Here is a 19,388-nt window from a genome sequence, read left to right on the forward strand (position 1 = left end):
ATGGTGGCATCGAGCTGTCTTTTCAGTTTTAAAATGTAGTTAAAAATAAATGAGATAGCTACCTATGTAAGATTTCTGCTGTATTACTGCAGATAAAAGGAATTTTGTTTATCTGATATTTTAGAAAATGAATACCTATTTTTCTTAAATTTTTACACAAACCATCACAAAACGAAATTTCCATAGACAATTGACGTAAATCAGCTGTCTCTGTTGTTGTAGATGGCAGCACAGCATCACGTGAATTTTCATGGCGGTGTTGTAGGGCTGGCCCCGTATCGTCTTGTGATTTCACCAAAAATTGCTGTTTCGATTTTAATAGTGTTAAACAGCATTAATCTTTAACTACCGGGTAAGTAATATGCACCTTTAAGGCTAGCCGTGAGCTTCATGAGGGCCTATTACGCTTTTGCGCGCGATTATTAGATGTCAAAGTTTATAGGGTGTATAAATTTGGATGTGTAAGGGTGAATTTCCGGGGTGAGACGAGCCAGGCGCCAGGATGTCTGCCGGCCGAGTGGGCGCCGCGGCCTGGATACGATATTGATTCACCGCATCGTACATAAGGTGGGAAAACAGCGCTGAAACACCACACAGTGTCTTGTATCCATGGGCGAAGGACCTACAAAATCGATTTTTCAGCCAAGACTGAACGTATAATTAGTTGTAGACATGTAATAATAGGACTGTTTGGTTAATTTTCTTTGAGTTTTGATGTGTTTGTTTTAGTGTTCAAGATGAGCGAATACTGGCTAATCAGCGCCCCTGGCGACAAGACCTGCCAGCAGACTTGGGACACCCTCAATAATGCGACTAAATCGGGCAACCTCAGTGTCAACTACAAATTCCCAATACCCGACTTGAAGGTAAATACTTTTTGATTAACTAATTTATTTTATTATCATTCATATGTATCCCAAAACGATGCATACTTTGAAAAATTAAATGTGTAATTAGAATGAACGAAAACTTGCTCCTTACATAGATACTCATTCATTTATAGTACTCTAGGTATGAATGAATGAAAGATATTATATTTCAACATCTTTTAATGTCATTTAAGTTTGTAGTATTTATGTTTTAATACATATAAAATTAATCAGATAAAATTGCTTTGAATTCAGTTATATAAGAATAACAGATTTGAACAACGTCTCTAACCACTCATTGGGCTGTCATTTTTTGAAGCATGCTTGTAGGTGTAAGAGAGGCACAAACTTTGCACCAATATCTATGTAGTTTGTGTGATGGGTCTATAGTCTACAATCTACATAACAAAACTCATTTACTAAGAGTACAATCTTAAGTTTTACAATTATTATAAGATATTAGTAATAATAACCAGGACCTGAAGCATGGAATAAACAAAAAAGCCAGACTTGCCACTCTGTCACCCATCCAGTTACCCAAGGGATCAAAGTTGCTTACAATCACAATCTATATGCACTGTCATAACTAAGCCACACATCCTTAAAACTAACATAAACCCCACATAGCAAAGTGCTTAAAGTATAGACCTGCCCCCTGATACAAATAGGTATTCATAAATACTATCTAAGCCAAGCTGGGGTGGGTCAGCTTGTTTTATTTTGCTTTTATCAATCTTCAGGTTGGTACATTGGATCAGTTGGTGGGGTTGTCAGATGACCTCGGGAAACTTGACACCTTCGTGGAGGCAGTCACTAGAAAAGTTGCTCAGTATCTCGGTGAGGTAAGTCATTAATTTTTCAAAAACTTTTTTTATTAGCACAAGTTTCAATAAATACCTAAGCCACTATTATTGGCACCATTCTGCGCTAGTATGTTTTTACAGTAATTAATATACAATCTGGTATTGATAATCTGACATACCTATTTATTAAAAAGAAAATTAAAGGGTATTTATTCAAATTCATTTTTTTTATTCAAATGGAAGATTTATTGTTTTTATATATGGTTCAATATCAGCATATTTTAAATCTGTGTATTCCCATTAATTTATCTTTAATTTAAATTTTATATGTACACATTATTATATTTTTATTTTAATAATTTTTATCAATGTTTTAACTAAGCATAAATTAGTAACCATGTTTACATGGGTCCCTACACTGCAATAAAATGATTTTATTTTTAATTTAAATTTAGTGAATTGCAGAGTTTTCACTACCATTTAGATTTAAGAACATTTCACAAGGAAGGTTATTTTTGAAAAATTATCTATGGACCTGGACCTTTTTTTGCAAAGATGTTTAAAAAATGAACTTTTACCTGCGGTTGAAGTAAAATTAAATGCCTGAGATTTTATTTTTGAATATGAGTTTGCAATAAGTTTAAAAAATATACTCGTACTTAGAGCTTTAGTTATATAGCTTAGGGCACTACATATTTAGCACTTTACAACATCTCGATTAATGATGGTGCCTCAAAACAGCTGTTCTGTTTGGCGGCTATTTTAAATGTGGACGGAAGTAACGTCGTGCTAAGTCCAAAAAAATCTTGAGTAACTCACAAATCTTAGTAAAGTTTGAGTTAGTGGTAATTACAACTGAAAAAAATTCGTTTGAATGGTCGAGTTGCTTCAATAATAAAAATTATTTTGACCAGGTACTGGAAGACCAACGTGACAAACTCCATGAGAATTTGATGGCAAATAACAGTAAGTGAACATTTCCAATATTTCTAAAATTGATTTATTTTCTATGGCACTAAACATTTTTTCATTTACCTATATCTCAAAATATTTTTCATATTTATACATTTTTGTTTAGTGCCATTATTGCTACCTCAAAATTTTTGAACTTAGCAAATTAAATACTAGATTCTAGAAAGTGTTTCTATTTTCATCAAATATTTAAATTGCATGAGATAAACTCGAAATATAGAGATGATAAAGTTCTATAGCATGTTTGGGGGTTTTTTATTAGAAATATTAAAAGTTATGTTAAATTACGAAAAGGGTGTTGCCAGCATGAGAACTAATTAAAAATAGATAATAATAAAGATAGTAGGAAGAAAATTAAAAGCACAAAGTAGTGCGAAAGATTTAGCATGTCGCTGGATTTAGGTGGTCTTTCATTGTTTATTTCTAAATTCCGTTATTTGTTTATTTTTTATTTTATACTTGTGGGATTTTCATATATATTTTGCATGTTGTATTATTTATTCGGTCACTGACTAAAATATGAATTGATACTTAACGTCAGTGTTCCGTGTTTTGTATATTTATATGTTGAGTTGCAATGACACAATTGCACTATATACCTTCGTAAATATTTGATTTGAATTCTTAATACATGTAATATGGTCAATGTGGTAAATCTTAAATTAAATCATACACATGTTGATTTTATCCAGTTTTCTACCTGTTATTACTCATATAATAAGGAAAATGAGGGAATCCAATATTTATTTATTTATTTATTTTATTATAGAACAAAATTAAAATATTAAAAAATAATAAAATATGTAAATGTCGTAGAGTTAACTCGAATGGTAAAAAATAAATGTATAATATTAATATCATACATATTTATTTATTATTTATGTAGGTATTCATATATATTTACATTAAAAAAAAACTCAATTATTCAATTTATCGCTTTGACCATAACTTTATATATTACTATCATAAATATATACTTGGTTTTTTAAATATTAAATCATCACCATTAACACATCATTATTATTGTATATATTTTTTCTATAAGAGGGGTTTTCTGTACATTGAATAAATAATAATATACATATCATTTTAAACCATAAATTCTGTTTGGGAGCTAGAGGAAATAAAGTAGGTACGTATATATATTTTATTAAAATATATTCAAAAAATACGTTTTTTGAACTGTGCAGAGCGGCCCAAAGCTATGGCATCTGCTAATATTATATAAATATCCAGCACTAACTAATATGAACTGTAAAATATGTATATTTAAATGTTGTCATCAAGGAATCTATTCTATGATGAAATTAAAAAAATATACATTGAATATAATAATTGAAGTAAAATATATATTGTGTTTCTGTTATTAAATGTTGTGTAATGTATCACAATTTAGTAATTGAAAAAAAATATGATTTACAAAAAAATATTATTTAATTTTTTTTTGTAAATAATTCATTCATTAATTTACAGAAAATATAAAATACCATCTGAATTCTCACCCATGGACATGTATCCCATGACGCTGCATTTCTGCCTCTATGGCATTTAAATTAATATGATCTTGGGTTACACAGATTGATTTTTCCCATTATAGTGAATCAGTTTCTTAGCAGTATCAGTGGTGATTTCAACAAAAATGAAATAAAAATAAAAATGTGCAATCAATTTTCGATTTTCTTGAAATCAACATAAAATTTTAAAATACCTACTTATATACTTACATCTAATTTTCTCAATTTTCATAAATAATCTTAATATTATTTTACCTTTACCATTGTTCTATCTGTGAAAAGATTCCTTGATTTATCATAACAATTTACTTTAAAGCTAAGAATGTTGGGTGGACAGTGTTTATTTTTTTATTCGGAGGTCACTTACATGAGAGTATTTGGAACCTCTTTGGATTTGTGGTGTGGAATGATGGTGGAATGCTAATTTTATGTTTTATGTTATCTCATAAGAATTATTTTGCGTCACCATTTTAATTTAGATAGTTCAACAGGTATTCCCACGAAGAATGTTGAAATTAAATATTGAATGGGTATAAAATATTAACGATAGGACTTTAGTTGATTTAAAATATTATTATTTACTTATTACTACTTGATTAAAATACTTCAATTAAATCTCAGGAATTCAGTCAAGTTTTTAAAAGGATTTTAATGAATTTTTGAACTTAACTTCACATTCAGAATAAACACACATTTTGAAAAAATATTATTAGCCATTTCAATTTAAATGATTACCTATTACTTATTATTAAATAATATAATGAATGTGAGAGCGCAAGAATTGGCAGTATGCCAAGACCCCAGTTAAATAAACCAAACATTTATCAGTACAACCAAACACAGTACTGTATGATATCAAATAATATCATAATAATTATAATATATAGATTATACGGTCACGCAATCACAGCGTCTCATATAATACACTTCAGTAAAACTTTTGTACATATATTAATTTTGTCACCATATTCATAAATAATATAACGTCTTATACACTGTTTTTGAATGATATATTCTTATGTATGTTTTGAAGCTTGTTTTGTGCAACCACGGGCTGTTTTTATGAAATTACGTATTTAGATGATATGACTTTCACTTAGATTGTGAATGTTAGTTTTGGAATTGCATTTCAGTGTCTGAAAAATGGAAAAAAAAGTGCGGAAGTAAGTGATTATTTGTAATGTATGTATTAGAGTGTAATTATGTGACAGCTTCTACAGTATTAGAGCTTCATAAGTTCTATGAAACGTATATAATACATAATTTTATAATATAAAAATGCTATTTTTGTTTCTTTTAGTTGACATCACGTTGAAATATCTTAAAAAATATATTATATAAACATCACTGGCTAATGCTTTTTAGTTTATGTAGTATACTATGATATATTTTTTACGCGTGTGTAATAAAGTCCATAGCAAATTATCAACAAGTATGAGTTTTATTTGCATTTCAAAGGTAAGAATTCAATAAAATATCTGAATGTAATTTATAAAGATAAACTTTTAGATATTATATTCTTTTATGAAATACAATATTAAGATCGACTGTGAACATTAGTAAGTTTAAAGATTATTTTCAGCCAGTGATAACATCCCACCACTAATCTTTAATCTGACATTGACTTGCGTCGTTAGTTACCATGATGAATACACATCGTCGATATTAATAAATCTTTTGATCTGGAGCGTAATAAACTGCCTTTTACTACTCCGGTATGACCACACGAGAAATGCGAGCTATGTAACATTATAATAAAGTTGAACCAGCGGTGCATTGTTGACCAGAGCTAAACGTGGACTAGATTTTACATAATTTTTTCATGTATCATACAGTTTATAATACTATTGTAATCGTTCAATGGGTAATTATTGTAAAATGCACAAGTTACAAATTATATACGTTAATTTGTGTCCTACAATATAGATCATTGCAATCACTGCCTCACAAACATTCATAGCTTAGCCATGAGCTTAAAATTCGACCATGCTTCTTGCTTGTTATCTTTTTTTATAATTATTATTCAGTTTATTTATGTTTTTATTATTTGTTTCTCCGCTCCTACCCTTTACTAACGTCCTTCATTTTGATTTATCCCTTGTTCTCAAAAGCGTGAGGCGTTAACGTTAGGGGAATTTATAAAGAGTAGCATTTCGCGTGAAATACGATTTTAGTTTCGATGCCTAATACTCGCTCGAGGATAAGCATTGAAATCTTTACGGCCATAAAAACGGGATGAAGTGACGTAATATCATAAGCTACCCTAATGTTTTGCAGAGTCGGTAGAGAACTCGCAAAGTCGAGGTTCCAAACGGCACGACCGGTACAAAGTCGGCCAGATTTTTAGTATGACTAAGTCAAAAATAAAGGAGGCTGCCCGGACAGCCTGTTTGCCATCACCACCTCTGCCGACTCCAGGCATCGACTCTTACGCGGACCCCGGCGGGGGCGAGCCGCCTCTCACCCCGACCTCGCCGGTCGCGGACTCGGCTTACTCTGACCAGCACGGCTGCTGGCCTTGCGAGCACCGCGACCACTCGGACTGCGAGGCCTCGCAGCCGTCGCAGCCGTCCAGCGGCCGCAGCTCGCCGCGCTGGGACGAGGACGACGAAGAGGAGCGGCACCACATCCTGACGCAAGGTTCAGGCCGCCCGCTGTCGCCTCGCTCCGTTCCCTTCTCCTTGAACGACATTTGAGGCTTCGCTTTAGCTACTACACGAGCTTTAACAAAAAATTGTTCGTGCAACCTCAGGTCATCGATGACAGCAATGGGCTGCGTGGGAGCGGGGAGATGACACAAGATGCATTCATTTATACAGGCTGTATCCAGAACGCTAGCAAAAACGAAGACAAGTGATAATACTAATAACATACCATAAAGAAAAAAAAAACTATTCCTAATAAAACATCTGACTGACTCTAAAGGTCAACGAACGTTCCGCGAATAGGTCATTCGAAGTCGCGTCATAGGTAGGCCATGAAAAATACTAAATCACTAAAACTACAAGATAAAGCAAATGGTTATTGACATTGGATTGTGCTAAGATAGTATAATAATAACGCTAAGTTTTTGCTAGCGTTCTGTTACACCCTGTATGGTGCGGCGCTGTCTTCCAAAACGTACCAAATGAATGTATGCGTATTGTGTTATTGCTGCTGCTCCCACTCCGCCCGCCGCTGTCGTCGAAGTCGTGGCCTTAGACCAAACGCGCGCGGGTTTCCATTTTTGAAAATAAGTAAAAAAGCTTTTATCATATCAAGTTCTAAAGAGCTTTTAATTCATGACACTAACTACTCGGTACTTTAAAACACCTCGATAAAAGCCACAAACAGCTGTTGTGTTTGGTGACCATTTTAAATACGGATAGAAGTTACGCGAGTTAAAAAAAATAATTGCTTCCATCCGCAAAAAAGATCTGACTTACCTACTCTCATTCTCAAATCGCGCCTAAAGGAGTTAATTTAATAATTGCAAACTTAATTTTCTCTCTGAGTAAATTCGCTGTTCCATTCAATCACTAAGAAAGTCCTCTACTTTGATTATTACATTAAACTGATTAAACGTTCAAATAATTCGCTTCGACGGGCGATTGACATACTCGGAACTGAAGCCACGTCTCAAATACTGTTCAAATTGCTTTTAGAAACCCGGTAGGACGTAACCTGGCTATTGTGAAAACACATATACATAGCGCTAGCGCTACCTGTCGATATGTATATAGTTATATATTTTCGATGAGTCTATGGAGCGCTTATTTATTACACACATGTGAGGGCAGTGATTGCGAATTTCAAAATTGACGGTATATATTTTTTTACGATTTTAATAGCTTTGCATCATCAACAGGTGGCGCTGGTCGTCTAAGTATTGATATACTAAGCGCCATCCTGAATTTTATTTTGGTCGTATAACTGTGTATAATGCGTACAAACTAAGAATGGGAAATCGTGGCTATCATATTGTGACGGTTTGGCTGTCAATATGATCCGATTAGGTAGGGTTAGCAAAAAATATATGTTTACAAAATAAATGAAAATCCGAATACATTCACCTCTAGTGATGTACTTTGCATCGTTTTCAAAATAGTTGTCATCTTCATAAACATCACATGCTTCAACTGCTTTCATATATAAAAATAGAACATGGACTTATGTACCTACCACCGACTATTTTTAATTTTTTTTTTTTAATTTTGAATAAAACTAAAGTTCTCACCCCCATCTTAAAATATCTCCCTATGCCGGTATTTCTCCTTGAATCATTTCACGTCATTTAGGTAACTCTCCTGCCAACTGTCCCTGGTTAAATATTCTTGCTTTGAGTTTTTATACAATATTAAATACTGTCGGCTTTTATACAATATTTAATTTAATTAGGATTCTATAGTGTACAAAAAAATTTTGTATGCAAAATACTTTCTATACTAACCACACTTCACAGTTGACAAATAGAGCAAATATGGCATTCCCATTGTTACTTTGGACGCATTATATATAAATTCAAAATATACTACAACTTTTTTAGGAATTTTGAAAGTTTAGGGTGACGCTGTATTAGGCGAATTCTTTACACTTTGTGAATGTTGCTTTTGGCGGCTACAAATATGAAACAATGAGTTTATAAATACACAAACCACCCTATTAGCTAATTGATTATTTCAAGAAGGGTGCATGAAATGTTGTATTTATAAATTAACCTGTAGTAGGTATAAAGGCAATACCTCTCCCTCTATAACGTGTTTAGTTACTACTTTGTATTATGTTCGTTATAAAAATCCCCTATCTAAGAAAACATGTTCGGCCATTTTGTTTTTATTTTTTTGGCAAATATGTTTTTATTTTTTGCGTTTATGTTGCTATGATGTCAATTTATATACGTATTATATTATGTATTTAAGTAATACGTTATGTAGACCAATTAGCTTGTCAATTTTATATAGTTAAATAAAAATTACAATCTGCTGACAGAAGTGAAAATTTAAAACTATGAAATAACGGTGGGTTATTTAAATTTTCTAATTGTAGTACTTATTAAAAATTATCGATATAGGTAAGTATATATTATAATACCGAATACGCATATATCAAACGTTCAACATATTTATAGCCACAGATATAAAATACACCCCACAATAAAGGTTATTTTTTCAATACTAAGGTGTACTGAAATGTGTTAATTAAGTAACACTTTACCCAACTAACTTTCTGATAGTTATAGCTAAAGTAACTATTTGAATACCCTACCATACTTGTGCCACAGACAGATACACACGTCAAACTTATAACATCCCTCTTTTTGGGTCGGGGGTTAAAAAGTGAACCTAAATGGTTGGCGTAAAGTAAAGCTAATAATATTAGCATGTCGCTGATGTGACCTTGAAGATTTCATCTACACCAAAATCTCCCAACGCGTTTAGAGAAGTTTCACTTCAAAACCACACTGAAATAGTTCAGGTTCAGAAGGTCTTGCGTTTTTGCAAATAGCACCAATTCTTATAATCTAGTTAAAGCGCGTCCTCCGTTTCACATTTCATAAGACTAACTTATATCTTACTAGGTACATAATCACACAAAACGCAAATCTCATCTTAAATCCGTTGACTCAATAGTGCCATACACTATTTCAAGTTAGCAAGTAATATTAAACTGACGAATGACCTCGACAGTGTTTGTCGATGCCTTTTCTATTTTCAATGGGTGAAATATGAGTATGCAACTATGTTACTCTTATAACGGGCATTTAATGGTAGGTAAAATTCATATTAATATTATACAATTTGAAATATTTATTATTTTTACTTAATACTTAATTAAATTAGTTGTCATGTTTAAATATTACGTTTTAAATAAATTAAGTAAATCAATTATGAAAATAATTAATATATAAGTAGGTACGTATATTCATAAATCTAATTTAAATTCATATAATTCTGGAAATGAAAAATCATGTGAGAACCTTGTGAGAACCTTTATTGGTAAAATATATATATTATATTTTTAAAAAACAGGAACTATATTCAAAAATATATTGCGGTGAAAAACTTTTGAGCATTAAATCCAAGGTAAAATATAATTAATATTACTATAGATGTATTTTTATACTTGCTTAGAATTACATTGGATGTTAGCATATTTTGGTACTTATGAGATTTGACGTGTATGTATGTATTTGTGCATGAGTTATTAGTCCGTAATATGGATGCTTGTATTTTCTTAATATCATCTGTCAATTTACTCACGAAGATATCCTATAAGAATCTAGTAAGACGAACGATTATGGTTTTTGGATCAAGTTTCAACCTACCTAAGTTGTACAGTACCTATTTGGTTTAGCGCTGAACGTGGTTGTCTCATATTATATGCCAGAAAACAACAAGCAGTACTATTTTTTTTGTGACGATATTCAGAATTAGTAATGTGTAACATTTTTATAATGTTATCTCATAATCACATCTTATACAGCATTTTAAACTCATCATATTAATACAAAGTTTTATAAAAAATAGACTTAATAATATAATCTTCAATAGAGTCATAAAATGGGAAACTCTAAAATTTATAGAAGAAAGAATAGGTTGAAAATTAGGCCAATATAATAACTAGGTCGAATTAATTTACCGAAAAGTTAATTGGCAGGTGATGAATATTAATATTTTCTTTTGGATTCTTATAAATTATTATGTTGTTTTTGTATGATGTATATAAATTGCATGATGTGTGCATTTAAAGATTGGATGTTGTCGAGTTTTATTTCGCCTATTATAATATTCTATATAGATCTCAGTTCGCTTGTTTTATTTCCTTTTTGTCACTCAAAAATTAATCTGATTTTCGCTAAAAAAGATAAATTTGAAGAAAATATTTTATTGTTGTGTTAATAAAATATTTTCGTTGATTTAATTATTGTTATTTACATGTCATAGAGATACTTAGTATGTTTTGCAGATTTCAACTAGATAATATAGTAATGTGTAGTCTGCATGATCAGATATATTCGCCATTAATTCTATTCTACAATATTTTTCATGACATATTTCTTCCATTGTGAGGTGTGTTTAGAAATAATGTTTTAACTGACTTTAAAAAAAGAAGGTTATATTTACTACTACTGACCAAAATCTAAATTACAATAATATTTAAAACCGCATTAAGTAAGAAAATGATGTCATTTTTGCCACCAGTTTTGGCATTGATTTCTAAAAGTGCAGGAAACAAGTTAGCATTTAATTGTATTAAAACAACTTGTTTGTTTCTAAAATTAAATTTATAGAAAATTAATAGAAAATCGGTGCAAATCGGTCATTGCGGTCGATAATTTACGACTAGCAAAAGTCAGCCATCTGGCAAAATTTATTATGTTTCACTCATGCAGTTTCTATTTCTGCACTTCCCAAGCATAATAATATGTGCTTAACCGTTTGTAAACGCGTTTTTGTTTTGAGTTTTGAATCACGATTTCGGAATTCATATCTCGATTTCAGATTGAATTTTAAATTCATAATGGCGCCGATTGAGTCTTTCTCTAAACTAAATTTAGAGTATCTGCATCCTTTTCTTTTTAATATTGCTAAAAAATGACGAAATATGAATTTTACATTTAAAGACTTTTTAATGCACACAATCCTTTACACAAAAGACTCGCGACTAGCAGCTAAAGTCACGAGATTTGACAGCTCTAAATTAAATTAGGTTTGTCCATCCTTTTAACATTGGTAAGAAAAAGTGCAAATACTCAAAATATTAGTTGCGTTCAGAATCAGTACTAATTTCGAAGTGAAAAAAGTACCTGTCAAAAACTTAATTTGAAATTAAATAAACTGTTCTATCTATACTAATAAATAATAATGAAGGAATAAAGTTTGACCTTACACTCTACTTTTCTACCTCAAAAAAAAAAAAAAAACTGTTAAAATCGAACTATGTTTTGTGTGCCTAGGTATAATATTTTGACAGTCGTTATATTTATAGAAATGATTTATTTATTAAGAATATATGCGATTAATTTGGTGGTATTTCACAGGCGACCTGCCCACCTATTTGACCCGTTTTCAATGGGACATGGCAAAGTATCCCATCAAGCAGAGTCTTCGCAACATCGCCGATATCATCAGTAAACAGGTAACTGTATTTTATTTTCTAATAAAAAAAATATTTTCTCATTTTGTCTGCTGGGAGGCTTCGGCCGTAGCTGGACCCTACCGGCAAAGCCGTGCCGCTAAACGCGTTTCTGTATGATGGCGTGTAGAAACTAAAGGGGTATGTATGGGTAAAACTGCCATACCGTTTTCAAGTTAGTCCGCTTTCATCTTAGATTTATACCAGCAGTATAACGCTGTCTCGTTTTAACAGTCTTAAGTCTGAGCAAAGTCTAAGTGCGCTCTATAGATTTCAGTCTTTAAGTCAATTTGGCCGTGTACTTCTGAAGGGGAATCTACGGAACTTAGAGAATTTGTCAAATAACAGTACATATAACATAGTGGACTGAGTATAGTGTAGTACAACACACACACACGTACAGTGTAACGGGTGTTAATTGACAGCAGTAATATGATTCCGCAGGTGGGGCAGATCGACGCGGACCTTAAAGTCAAGTCGGCCGCCTACAACTCTCTGAAGGGCAACCTACAGAACTTAGAGAAGAAACAAACGTAAGTGAATATTTAATATTGTTTGATACAATTAGATGAATAAAATAGCGAGCAAACGCGCAGGCGGGTCACCTGATGTTAAGTGATAGCAATAAGCTTTACATACAAATATGTTACCTATTTAGTTTCCTTGTTCTTTTCTGTTTTGTGTGCAATGAAGACTGTATGTTTCTATTTAATACTATATTTTTTAAATATTTGTGTGGTTTGTACAAACTTATGCGCGTACTAAATAAACTTACTATGTGTATATCTAAATTGAGTATTGTCCTTTAATTTTGACAGACCCAGACGTTTTTGAAGTGATACCTGATTGTTTTTGTCAACAGACGTTTGCATATACTCCTACGTAGCATAAGAGTAACAGTAATTGATGTCTTACATGAGATAATTAATAAAGACAAGAGGACGCGCTCACTTTGCATGTTTTTGTATTCGTTCTTACGACTAACTCCAATCCAGTGTGAACTGTGAACGCTCCCATAGTACTTGAACGGTCGGGATCGATGGTGCCTTTTCGTATGTCTTTACGAAAAGTTTCGTATGTGGTTGCGCCGTAGACCGAATCCTACAGTTAAATGCTCGGTTGCAGTGGCAGCCTGCTGACGCGCAACCTGGCGGACCTGGTGAAGAAGGAGCACTTCATCCTCGACAGCGAGTACCTCACCACGCTGCTTGTCATCGTTCCCAAGTGAGTCGGTCCCCTACAGCCAGGGAGCACCCCGCAGGCCGCCCGCTACAGTAGGACGCGTCACTCATCATTCGATCGACACACACTCTTGCTGATTTTTAACCGACTTCCAAAAAAGGAGGAGGTTCTCAATTCGTCGGAATCTTTTTTTTATTTTTTATGTATGTTCCCCGATTACTCAAAGACCCCTGGACCGATTTGGAAAATTTTATTTATTTGTATCAAAAGATTATAAGAAGAAGAGTTTTAAACTTCAAAAAAATTACTCACAGCCTAGGAGTTCAGCACCTTGCAGTATCTTAGAACTCGGAATGCCATAACAAATTCTATGCTCAGCATTAGTAATATTATTTCACCAGGAGTTCCTGAATCTCTATGGTTTCGGAGTGCTGTACACTGCATCATCGGGATTGGAGTGTAATCAAGTACCTAAAATATCAATTCGCCATCAGAAATCCCCAAATCCCTACGGCTTAAGAGTTCAGTAGCTTGCAGTATCAGGATTGAGTAGTTGGGATCCGAAGTTCAATGATGTAGTCTATGCTTGGTACCTAAAATAATATTGCACCCCGTTATATTCGCCCTAAGTCTAATTTGTCCGCAGGTCGATGTTCAACGATTGGAATGCGAACTACGAAAAGATCACCAACATGATCGTACCGCGCTCTTCGCAGCTCATCCATCAGGACAATGACTATGGGCTGTTCACTGTCACGCTCTTCAAGAAGGTAATTAATCTTCTTTCTCTTTCACTTGGTCGTTACTTGTCGTGTACGTTGGCCGACGGGTATACGTGAAAAGTAATAGATCACACTAATATAAAGGTGTAAGTTTGCGCGTATGTTTGTTACTCTTTCACGCAAAAACTACTGGACGAATTTGGCTGAAATTTAGAATAGAGATAGATCTATCTATGGATCTCTAATCCATTATTCCGCAACGCCGTACAAAAATCATGCGACAAGGGGAAAAAATTGAGGGTAGCAACCCCCTCTCTTTCCGTGGTCCAAAAGGTACAAACCTTTGAACCAACGAAAATGTACGGCATGTAAAAAAATATTATCTATGCATAAAACACTTTCAAAATAAATTAATTTTATGTTGTTTCAAATCACCCCCCGGACCACGGAAAGAGAGGGGGTTGCTACCCTCAATTTTTTCCCCTTGTCGCATGATTTTTGTACGGCGTTGCGGAATAATGGATTAGAGGCTGTATTGAAACAGTATGAAACTAATGCCGTACAGAATTAAATGACCAAATTTATCCTGGAAATTGTCAGAAAATCAAAAAATTTACTGACTTTGTGGCGCACCATTTTTTTACGGCACTGCGCGCTTTCTTATTATTTTTCATGGATCTATCGATGGTAAAAATGCTGTATAAAAATATATGACCAAAATGTACTCACTCTACCTGCACTTTTGAATTCTCACCAGCACTCTGTTGGACAGCTTACAAGTGACGGCATAGTGCTGAATCTTATTATTTTATGCTCTTATATCGTCCTGTATACGTCACCTGGTGGTTCATATGACCCATCCATTTTTGAACATGGGCCTGTAGTCTAATAGGCTCCTTTTTATCGAGTGCATCGTGTAATTCTTATCTAGTACTTTTTATAGTACTAGCTGATGCCCGCGACCTCGTTCGCGTGGATATATATTTTTTAAATCCCGTGGGAACTATTTAATTTTCCGAGTTGCCTATGTCAGTTCCCGGGACGCAAGCTACCTCTGTACCAAATTTCATCAAAATCGGTTAAACTGTTGGACTGTGAAAAGCCAGCAGACAGACAGACACACTTTCGCATTTATAATATTAGTATGGATGTTGTATTGTCAAATTTATGATACACTGTCAAATATTCACAGGTGGTGGACGAGTTCAAGCTACACGCTCGCGAGCGCAAGTTCATCGTGCGCGAGTTCTCTTACAATGAAGCCGACCTCGCCGCCGGCAAGAACGAGATCACCAAACTTGTCACTGACAAGAAGAAACAGTTCGTGAGTTGACACACACACACAGACACACGTGCGCACGTGCACATGCGCACACATACGATAGATTGAACACTTGAAAAGAGCAACCGCTGAGTTTCTTGCTGAATCTTCTAGTTAGGAACGGCATTCCAAACCAGTGGTTCAAAACCACAATTATTATTTTTCAGTTATAAAGAACAAGATTCTTTTTAACTGAAAATTTAATTTAATTTGTAATTTTGTTGTATAATGAAAGACGACAAAATTCCAGTAAAGAGTTTGCTGTAACATGAAATTTTCAAAAAAATGAAGTGATCCATCTGTTGTTTCCAGGGTCCGCTGGTGCGATGGTTGAAGGTGAACTTCTCCGAGTGCTTCTGCGCCTGGATACACGTCAAAGCCTTAAGAGTATTCGTCGAGTCCGTGCTTAGGTAGGTACATACCATGAATCCTCCGCCATAAACCTCTACCACAAGCCTCCACCACAGTTCATGACAGATAAGGAATTTGTAACAAAACGTCGACGCGTCGAGTGTACAGTTATTAATTTTTTAATAATTTTTTATAGTCACGTTTTACCGTCAATGAAATATATACCGGAAATTTCTAAATAATTCTTAAATCCATATCAAAAATTGTGGGACTGGCAGGATTCGAACCTGCATCTTCTGGGAATCACGCCCGATGCCTTGACCATTCCGAATTTCGGCACTGACAGCGAGACGGACTGTGGCCTAGTGGTCAATGGGAATCATGCCAGTCCGGCAATTTTTGATATGTATTTATAAATTATTTAGATTTTTTTAAATAAAACTTCAATATTTCTAAATCTCAACTGGTGGTAAGTGATGATGCAGTCTAAGATGGAAGCAGGGTAACCTGGAAGGGGTATGGCAGTTTTGATTAAACCCACACCCCTTTGGTCTCTACGTGGCACCGCAACGCTCAATGGCTTGTTTTCAAAATCCAAGTTTCGTGACAAGTAATGTATGTGATGGTTTAAGGTACGGGTTGCCGGTGAACTTCCAAGCGGTGGTGATGGTGCCGGCGCGCAAGAGCATGAAGAAGCTGCGCGACGTGCTGCAGCAGCTGTACGCGCACCTCGACCACTCCGCGCAGCAGCACGGACAGAACGCGGCAGACGTGAGTGCTGAGCCTTATTTAGGGTTCCGTACCTCAAAAGGAAAACGGAACTCTTATAGGATCCCCTGTTTTTCTTGTGGGAAGTACCTTATAGGTTTTCTTGACAGACAGCTGTAGGACAAACGGCAAAGTGTTCCATTTTTCCTTTTGAGGTACGGAACCCTAAAAATCCAAAACCGTGAATTTGTGGTTCAATCACAAAAAATATGTTTTTGACTAAATTAGTTAACTAAATCACATCAAGATGGCGCTGTCCGTCATTAACTTGCAAATTTCGTACTAGCACGTACTAGGCCGGTTTTTTATTTTATTGATATTACAGTTTACCCCCGGTAGTCCGGCACCCCCTGTAATCCGACATGTCCATTATTATTGAATTTACTAAATTTGACATACATAGTGAAGTATGATTTGTACTTCAGAGTATAACATATAGAATCTTATCATTGGATCTGTAATTTGTCGGATTACAGGGTACTCTTTTGTAAAAAAATCCGGACTAGGTATAGGGGGTCTTAGGCAGTACTCTATAATCCGAAAAATTCGATAGTTCGACAATATCCTGCAAAACGTTTGTCGGATTACCGAGGGTTCACTGTACTTGTTTTGTGAATAAAATGTAATTGTAATTAATATGTGTATATATAAAAGTAATTTCGAATAATTCTTTGCGACTTGGTACTATCCAACACTAGCTTCTCCTTTCAGCAAAGGTTGCCTGGTAGAGATTGCTCTAAGCAATAGGGCCGCCTTTGCACACAATTGTTTTTTTCTGTTTTCGTCATTCTGTGTTGTTCGTTTACATATTTTTGTGTGCAATAAAGACTTCTATCTATCTATCTAATTGTTTGCAGACGGCAGAGCTGGCGGGTCTCGGGTTCGGGCAGTCGGAGTACTTCCCCTACGTGTTCTACAAGATCAACATCGAGATGGTGGACAAGATATAAACCCACAACACATCACATACAATACTATTTATAGGTAATACTACTTTCTTTAAAGGTGCCCACGCACTCGAACTGAACTGCAACTGATATTCTCTCCAGCCGCGACGCGCGGAGAGAATATCGTGCGGGGCGCTGCCGCGACGCGCAGTTCAGTTCGAGTGCGTGGGCACCTTTAGCGTTTTGACTATCATGAGTGATTTCCATTAAGGTTGATGCGACGGGTCTGCCCGCGAAATTCAAATTTAATTTGGTTGTTCGCAATTTGTAAACTAATACGACAGAGTGGGCTTATGGTATTCTATTTGCGACAATAACAGTATCATCCCCACCTATTTATTTAAAAATCTTTACTTGAAAGGGTCCAGTTTAAGAAATTAGCTCTAGGATCGACTAATTTGTGAGTTACAGTCGATACTATAGCTAATTTCTCAAACTGGACCCTTTCTGTCGCTTGCCCCTTAAGTCGGAGATTTCTAAATAATATTCAAATTTTGTGATATGTATGTTCACTCAGTACTGAAGCGACTGTTAATAATTTTTTGATATGTATTTAAAAAAATGTTTAGCAACCTTGAAGTGTAGGTAAGAAACACTATTATAGAAATGTTATTTCTTTTTCAGGTAATGTTACCAGGCGAAGCTGCTGTATGTGTGTCCAAATAAGTGCTAGCGAACAATAGATACAATTTTTAACATTTGACATCCTTATCCTTTTCCAAATCCAAGACTATATTATTATTACACTCCTTGATGAAAACTATTTCAACTGAAAAAAGTTTAACAAAAAAATACTGTTTTTTTCTGACTGATTCTAAATCTACAGAAGATATTAAAATTTTATAAAAAGATTTAAGATGAATTATTGTGCTTAGAATTGAGTCAAGGATCAGAAACTGAGGTAAAATCAAAAGGCAAGATTTTTGAGTTGAACCAGTTTTGATCTAGGGGCGCAAATTATGTTAATATACCTTTTATTTCTACATTTTTTTTATTATGTACAGATATTTTTTGATGTTTTGTGTGTTTCATCAAGTCAGGTTGTTGACACTGTACTATATTTATAATAATTTTAATGAAATAATGAATGAAAGTATATTTATTAAGATGCCATCTAGAATAATTCGAGCTTTGGCAAAAATTCCGTGAATTAAAAATTCCGGTAGATGAAATATTTTTTTAAACGCAACAATTTTATTTTTTCAGTATTAAAGTTGCGTCGTTTTAGAGTAGTTCTTTCGCGACACTGTATAAATGAATAAATAAATAAATGAAATAAATTGTTCAGTAAATAAATTATATTGGAGTTTATGCAAGAGCTATGTAAATAAGAACATTCCTCATTATAACTTGTGTAGTACATAATAAAATATTATTCAAGTTACTGTTTTCTTGTTGTTTTATTCTTGTGGTTTATGTTATCTTTTAATTTTCAGTCATAAAATTAAAAAAAAAAACAGGATTTAGGTAAGTAGTCTTTTTACTAAGACTACCCTTGCTGGGAAGCATTGAATATTAAAGCCCATCTCATAGTTTCTTCTGATATAGTAGCTTTTTTTTTTTCTTTAAATCTGGCTTTACTCTGATTAGCCAATGTCAAGTTTGTGATATTTTCACGTTATTGAATTTATACAAGTATGGACTCCGTCTGCGCCGGCGCCTGCCGGCATACGCGCGGCGCCCCTTTAGAGCGCTTCTCAGTCAGTTCCACCACCAAAAAACACCAACTAACACAAAAACCAGCCACTCTTAACAAAAAAAAAACACTCCAAACAAGCACAGCACGCGCGCCAGCAAACGCCATTACAGACGAAGTCCAGATAG

At 34.2% G+C, this 19,388-nt stretch overlaps 2 protein-coding genes across 2 annotated transcripts; both read left to right on the plus strand.

Annotated features, from left to right (window-relative positions):
• The first annotated feature begins 222 nt into the window (after positions 1-222).
• LOC123865758 (V-type proton ATPase subunit C) lies at positions 223-18,953 on the plus strand. Its single transcript, XM_045906980.1, has 13 exons — positions 223-352; positions 730-866; positions 1,610-1,711; positions 2,587-2,638; positions 12,179-12,276; positions 12,718-12,806; positions 13,399-13,497; positions 14,102-14,225; positions 15,370-15,501; positions 15,811-15,908; positions 16,482-16,620; positions 17,475-17,601; positions 18,189-18,953. Exons 2-12 carry the CDS (start codon positions 738-740, stop codon positions 17,565-17,567), a joined length of 1,155 nt encoding a protein of 384 aa, XP_045762936.1. The 5' UTR covers positions 223-352; positions 730-737; the 3' UTR covers positions 17,568-17,601; positions 18,189-18,953.
• Positions 4,086-8,356, plus strand: LOC123865761. Its single transcript, XM_045906982.1, has one exon. It carries the CDS (start codon positions 6,507-6,509, stop codon positions 6,852-6,854), a length of 348 nt encoding a protein of 115 aa, XP_045762938.1. The 5' UTR covers positions 4,086-6,506; the 3' UTR covers positions 6,855-8,356.
• Positions 18,954-19,388: the final 435 nt, after the last annotated feature.

Source organism: Maniola jurtina, chromosome 5, assembly GCF_905333055.1.
Source record: "Maniola jurtina chromosome 5, ilManJurt1.1, whole genome shotgun sequence".
In the NCBI taxonomy this organism is placed as follows: domain Eukaryota; kingdom Metazoa; phylum Arthropoda; class Insecta; order Lepidoptera; family Nymphalidae; genus Maniola; species Maniola jurtina.